We start from the raw sequence: 7796 nt of genomic DNA on the forward strand, positions 1-7796 counted from the left end.
CCCCCTATCAGCACCCCCATTTCAAGACTTCCAGATACGCCACTGTGTGTGAAATGGGAATAAGCAGAGATGGATTCGGCGACCGTGGGCCGATAAGGCATTGTGCGCCCGGCCCTAGCAAGTTCACTTTGGAATTAACGCCATTAATATTATAATTATTATCATTATAATATTATCACAAATATCCGAATGGGCCTGAGGCGATTTGGAAGTGAAATGAATAATTCTGATAAATATTCTTGGCCGCCCTCCCTAAGGTCCGGGGTTCCTGGAGCTAGTGAAAGGTCATCGCTGTTTCGCCGTCCATTATCTCAGCATTGTCATCATCGGCATCATCATCATGATCATGATCATGATCATCATGATCATCATCATCATCATCATCGTCATCATCACCATTATTACCATCACCGTCATCACCATCGTTATCTTCATCAGTATTCCCTTTTTGTCTTTCTGTCTGTTTTTCTTTTCTTTTTTTTTTTTTTTTAAATTTCTTATCTATAAAAAGGAACCTGCTACTATCGACAGGGCGCAGTTATGCGTGTTTTTTTTTTGTTTTTTTTTTTGTTTTTTTTTGTTTTAAATTATCACGGGACTAGGGAAGGGGGAGTGTTAGCAATGACAACAAATTCTGGTTTGACAAAATTCAGCCTGGGTCCCTTACTGAAAGGAAAGCAAGCATTTGAGTCACCAATCTCCACAACTCGGGCACATCAACAACAATTCAATAATTCGGGCACATCATTTTTTTCATTCATCATTCGTTATTTTTTCATCATGCATTCATTCAATCAACATTTGTTTGCGTTGTTTCGTTTTATTTTATTTATTATTATTTGTTGAAGCGCCACTTATTGATTATCAAAAATTCCCATCAGCAGTCGATTACTTCATCTTTATTTTCGACTAAATATGCCTACTTTTTTTATTTTTTATTAAAAACATATTCAAGAGATATCCAGTATATGTTTTCCATATTTCTTGATGAGATGCCTGAGTGCTTCCATTTCCTTTTCATCAGGGACAGCTTTTTCTTCAGTAGCGTAAGTTCTTTGCTTTGACACTAGTGCCGATTGGTGCAACATGTTAGGGTTGTGTACATTGTTGTCCGATTCTCCAACATCATATTCAATACCATTGGATAAACCTGAGCAAACAAGTTTATACAACAATTACTTTAGGCCAATGTTAATGAAAGTTAATGAAAATAAAAGTAAGCACAGTATATGTTTTAGTCAAATGCTTTACATATTATAAGCAGATGCTGCTAAGCCACGCCGAAAATTAAAATCTATTTAAAACTAACTACATGGTGGTGGTCCCTATATCCGGAACACTGCGTCGGCGATTCGTATCGTACGCGAACGACTGTTTCCCATGGTGAATGCCACCAAGATTAACAAATGGTGTCGCGTCGTGAAGTGTTCATGCAGAATGCAGATGGATTTGTCACCCGGCCGACGGTTTTTTTTTCCGATAAAAAAAAAATTATTTCACAAATCAAATAAAATGACGTCATAATCATGGGAAAACGATAAAATCGTTTTTGCTACTACGATTTTATCGTTTTCCCCATGATTATGACAACATTTGATTTGTGAAAATATTTTTTATCGTATACATGATAAATCGTTATCGAATTGTGCTAGTGTGTGAAAACCTTTCTTATTTCTTTTGGGCGAGTCGAGTGGCCGAGCGGTAAGGCAGGAGCGCCGATACAGCCTTAACATCGGTGCTGGTTCCAGCCTCTCCTCGCCCATGGTTGGGTTGGTAGAACCAAAGTCGTCTCGGGTAAGGACTTAAAATGGAGGCCCAGTGTATACACCTGGGGGCTCGTGTGCACTTAAAAGAACCCATTGCATCTTTCGGAAGAGTAGGGGGTTATCCTGATGTTATGGTTCATTTCAGTCCCTGTTGTTGTGGAATGGTGTGAACATGTATCTACCATGTAGCGCCAATTTATTGCTGCTTCCTACCTTTACCATTCCCTTTCTATTTTCTATATGAGCAACTGCTTGTTAGCTTTTATCGTTGATCGCAGGGGTGGCGCCAGCGGGGGGTGTCCCCACCCCCCGTCGGGGAGAAAAAGCATAATTCGTCATGGTCATGTAGACATAAAAACAATTTTAAAGTGTGGACAGAGTTTAAAACCGCATTCGAATCGGGTCCGATTCGGAAATTGGACACCGCGTTTCCGATGCGCTAAACGCCAGAGTCCCTATTCTTACACACTGATTCGATTTTCTCATCGGTAGACTGCTCATCGGTGTGAATGCTGCTTTTGGGTGTCTACTACTGTATTACTAATCTAACAAAGCGTTGACGATCGTCGACTGACGCGATTCCACGAAAATGCTACGCGCGCAACGGATTGCATGCTAATCTGCTCAGTCTGCCATCGACAATCCAGACGGCGTCGCGTCGTCAAGTGCCCACAGAAAGCAGAGAAAGTTTCGTAGGCCCACGGCAGCGTGTGCCCGACCTAAAAGGATTTGGAAATAAAGGATTAATAGTATTGCCTGTGATTGTTACACATGAATACCTGGATGCATATGGGCGTCAGCCATTGCCAACATCTCTTGGATCTCCGACTCTTCAACATCTTCTCCATCGAAATCCTCTCGCACAAATGTGGTCCACATGTGTGGTTTCTGATAAAGGGCATTGTTTGGGGTTTCTTTCTTATTCATGTCATTATGGTAATCCTGCCATGGAATGTCTTCACCAGTTACAGTATGATGCCGTTGACTTTGGTCCCAATAATTGTTCTTATAATTCATGTCATGAGGGATTAAGCTGTTCTCAGGATCAAAGTCAAAATAATCTGTATTATAATTTTGGTCGAATTGCGACGCCGGATACATATCGTCATATTGCATAGTGTTATACTGTAGATAACTTGACATAGGCCTAATGTTGTGACTTTTAAGCCTTACTTCAGAAGGTACGTTTGAACTTGAAATTGTCTTAGCTTTGTCGTGAATAACGTTAACTATTTTGTCATTGTTAAGATCAATATAATCATTGGTATTGTCTTCGTTGATTACAAAGCTCTCTGAGAGAGCTTCAGTTGTAAGTCCTTCGTCGTACTGTCTGAATGACGACAACGAAGGTCTATTTTCCAGTGGCATTTCTGCATTATGGCCAATGGTGCTGGTTAATGCTGCATTGATATCCCACAGCGTCTCAGGATTATACTTCTGATTTTGTTGAGGACGTTGGAACAGACCCTGTTCTTCATTACTGTTCTGATAATGTTCAAAGGCATCATTAGGTCTATTCTTTGTTACCTGTAAAAATGAATGTTATTTTTAACATTGAAATGAAACAAAGGTGTTCCAACAAGAATATTTTTTTTGTAATAAACATAGGCCTACGCTTTTTTGTTAATTTTATTAATTAATTAGTGTCATGTTTCTTTAAAATATTTTTTTTGGGGCCAAGCGACACAGGCCACAGGCTTAACAAGGCCTAGGCCTATATATGGCTATACATATTGGGTTGAATTTATTTGGTGCTAACCCACGAAAGTCTGAAGACTTATTTCCAGTGAGGTCCTCCTCCTGGTGGTGATCGAGCAGAGGCGGATCTGGGTTCAAATGTAGGGGGGAGGTAAACATTTTTCCAAAAAAAAAAAAACATTTTCCAAAAAAAAAAAAAAAAAAAAAAAAAAAAACCACAAAAGGGGAAAAGTGGGGTTTGATTTTAAGATGGTGGGAAATGAGCTTTCCCGACTTCTGATGTGTCTTTTAATGACTTTTTAAGTTCTTAAAAATTCAAGGTTTTCCTCTCTTGAAAATAGTCAGGTACTTTTTTTCTCATTCTTATTACAGTAAACAGGCCCTATGTTTGTACCGGTATACATCAGAAAAAAATGAGTAGTTGCATACGTATTCTTTTTTCTATGAATCGATGAACTCCCCTTCCCAAAAAAAAAGGGGGTCGGGGCCCTTCCCATGGAAAATTTTGATTTCTAGATGGCAGGAAATGAGCTTTCCCGGCTTCTAGATTTACCATTGTAATTAATCGTGTCCTGCAAAAGTAGGTCTCGAATTTCTTTCTTTATTTTATTTATTTATTTATTTAATTATTTATTTATTTATTTATTTATTTATTTATTTATTTATTTATTTATTTATTTATTTATTTATTCATTCATTCATTCATTCATTCATTCATTCATTCATTCATTCATTCATTTATTTATTTATTTATTTATTTATTTTTTATTTATTTATTTATTTATTTATTTATTTTTTATTTATTTTTTATTTTATTTTTTCCCAAGGGGGAAGGGGGTGTCAGGACCCCTGACCCCCTCAAATGTACCAATGTCGAGAGATAATCCCCTTACTCTTTTTCAAAGCGTGTACTGCGTTCTTTACGTGCAGCTTAAACATCTCTTTCGAAAGATGGTGCCCTTTTTATATTTATACAGTATTTCAGCCTTTTCCAGTAAAATACTAAGAGAGTACACCCGATGAAGTAGACGGGACCCAAAGGATCTCCACAATTCAGCGGGCACATAGTGGCTCCTACCAGTTTAGCCGACTGAGCTATGCTGCTTTCAAGCTTCAATGTATTTACATTCAAATCAAACAGCAATACATAGGCCTAGGCCTAGGTATGTTCTCAATAAAGGAAGCTAAGGAGGTAAACTCACGTTTATCGGTACTGAAAACACACGATGAACGACAATGAAATAAAAAGCCACATACATTGGTTTGTATTTGTATAACATCTTTTTCACAGATGTAACACAGTTGGATTTGTCATAGGCCTGTGCTCATTATAATAAGGCTGATCAGTGATAAAAGTACTTATCGAAAGGCCTAGAATAGAATCTGTTATCGTGGTAAATTTAGGATTCGAAAATTGCAAGTTTGTTCCTTCGCGCCTAATTTTCTTTCCGCGTATACGCGTCCGATTACTTGGCAACGATTTGTATAACATGGTATAAAATTACGGTATAACAACCACAGTAACTAATGGTTACTCACAAAGTAAGTTTAGCTTTATATTTGAAATAAATGCTAACAAAGATAAGGAAGGACTTTTTTTTTATTAATATCTATTTTGTCTTACAGATACGCAACACAATGACGTCATAGTAAAGATAACAATCATTTGATGAAGCTCAATTTTTACCAAACCAATCGATAATATATTTGCAATGAATATCAACCTGACAGAAATTTGTAAAGAAAACCCTGTGATATCAGGATTCAATTTAGACAACCACCCAGGTATTATATCATACTTGAAAGCGAATCTGAAGGACGGACGTGACGTCCCGACGACAATTTGTGATCTTTTGGCAGATTTTATAGACGATCAAGTTTTCCAATTTGAAAACGCTGAATATATTGGTCTAGGTAGATCTATGATTAATTCAGAAGTATCGCAACGGATCTTAAAAATCCTCGGGAAGGTTTCTCTGGAAACCCGTTATGAAAATCCAAAAAATGGACATTTGCTTCCAAGTCATGTGCTTCAACGACATTTTCCATCATTCACTGAACTCCAGGCCAGGCAGTACTCCTTTGATTTTTTACGACGACATGAAAAGGAACCAAATTATTTCATTTTTTCCAATCGAGTTATGCAGGACTATGTAATAGCGATGTGGTGTTGCAGTAGCTTAGAAGATGCGATCACGAGTAACCTTCACATCTCATCAGCTCTCGAACACTGCCTCCAGCTATTACCAGCAACCAGTAATGTTTGTAGTATTCTGGCAGGACTTATCGCTAAATTCCATCCAGAGAAATTACGTGGATATCTGAGAACGTTAGTCAAAGCAAGTAGTGTAAATGACATTGCCGAACACGATCTGCAAATAATGATGGTTGAAAGTGTTTACGAGGCTAAGGGTGGCGACCTGTGCGCTATGGTCGAAGAACTCTTGCCTACACTAAGTATTAGTATAAAAAATAATCGTATCCACCATCTACCGTATGTTGTATCCGCTATTGGTTACTTTGTTCAGCATTCGAATTTCCTTTCAAGTGTAGATTTGAGTAATGCTGGAATTGATACGTCCATAGTCCCCTTCTTTACGAGCCACATTGTCGATGAAACCCCAATTCAGTCAATGAATTTTCGAAACAATAACCTCGGACCCGATGGACTCCAATCCATAAATTTAGTACTATCGCTAATGACGTCACTTATTTATATCGAGTTGAGTGAATGTAATATTGGTAACAAAGGTTTTAAGAATCTCGCGAGTTCGATAAAATACATGCCTCTTGTTCATCTCCGTGTACAGAAAAATGGAATCACAGACGATGGGTTTATTGTCGCTGTCGAGAACGTGTGTTATTGTGACACACTTGAACTAATAGATGTGTCAAACAATTCCATTACTAATAAATCTACTGTAGCGTTTTCTAAGAAATTGTGTCATTTGAAGAAATTGCGAAGTTTGGACATGAGCGAAAATCTGATCTCTGATGACGGGATCAGTGCAATTGCAGTCTGCCTACACGAAGTACAAAACTTGACTTTCTTACAATTGGCATCAAATCGAGTGGGATTAGAGGGCGCTATGAGTATTGCTGAAAATTTGCACAAAGTTCCTAAACTTACTCATTTAAATTTAAGCGGCAATGAAATACCTTTACAGGGGTTGTTCGCGCTGAATAGTGCCAGGAAAAACCATTCAGTTGCAAATAATTTAAGGATAAGCGGCCAAAAATCGTCGACATGCTTCAATTCGATTGGATATTCACCATTATTCTCGACTTCAATGTCGTCGCTGAAAAAGATGAGTGATGTCGATCTTTACGAGAAATGCGAATCGATGTCTGAGCTTGCACAAAAATCGGCGCAATCTTTTCAGCAACGACTCGCCGTTAATGATGCTATGAGTACTTTAGACGACGCTATTGAATACATGACCAACTCATTAAAACGTGAAAGTAAACTGAGAAGAACGCAAGTTTGGAGGGAACTTGAGGAAGAAACGTTGCTTGATGAACTTGGCAATGGCTCACTGAAAGCAAGTGTGCAATTCATCAGCAGATCCAGCACTCTGGACCGCGACATCAGAAGCAAGAAAAAAGAAGAGCAACAAGAGGAATGGAAGACGCGATCATTAGATCGCATGCGAATGAAACGGAAAGGATTGAGATTAGAAATCAAGCCGCATGCTATTCAAGAGGTTTATGAAACTTAGTTCAACAATTTTGAAAATCTTGTGGCTTACACGCATGTAACCATTTGAAGTATCTGACGCCTTTCTTTGTTTTGGTGGTTACTAACCTAGTTATTTCTGTCCTACAAACTGGATTCAATTTTGTGAGAGACATATTATATTTATAATTTTCTAGATGACAAAATTAATATTTTATGCATCAATAAATAACTATTACATTTTATTGCATGAATTTCATACACTATGATGGTTTCACCTATTTTAATTCCGTTGATGACGTAGACATAAAACAGCTGGTGAAGCTTCTTCTTATCGAGTCACTACGTAGTTAGTGTATGATCTTGCTCACGTAGTGTGGTAGAAGGATTCGCAGGTAGAAGTTAAAAGTTTACAAAAATGAAATTGTGAGACCTCGTACAATTGGTCCAGGTAATAGACAAAAAAAGGGATACTGTAAAAGGCCTACCATAGAAGAACAGTTCACCTGCAATGAAAACGGTGCTTCAGAACAAGTTCAACAAGTGCAGGATTTTTAATGTAAAGGAATGCCTTTATTATTATATTTAATTTTAAGACAATGGCCACTGAACTCCCACAGTAGACGATAAACGAATGTACCACATTCTGTACAGAA

The 7796-nt window shown here is 37.9% G+C and overlaps 1 protein-coding gene across 3 annotated transcripts in view; it reads left to right on the plus strand.

Annotated features, from left to right (window-relative positions):
* Positions 1-7796, plus strand: part of LOC117104248 — a 16050-nt gene extending 8254 nt beyond the window's left edge. For all 3 annotated transcript variants that reach the window (XM_033244958.1, XM_033244957.1, XM_033244959.1), the window contains exon 2: positions 5091-7796. In XM_033244958.1, coding sequence (XP_033100849.1) covers positions 5177-7183 — 2007 coding nt within the window. In that variant the 5' untranslated portion in view covers positions 5091-5176 and the 3' untranslated portion in view covers positions 7184-7796. The remainder of the gene's footprint in view (positions 1-5090) is intronic.

Source organism: Anneissia japonica, unplaced genomic scaffold, assembly GCF_011630105.1.
Source record: "Anneissia japonica isolate Jap-2015-1 unplaced genomic scaffold, ASM1163010v1 scaffold5280_len750649_cov202, whole genome shotgun sequence".
NCBI lineage: Eukaryota > Metazoa > Echinodermata > Crinoidea > Comatulida > Comatulidae > Anneissia > Anneissia japonica.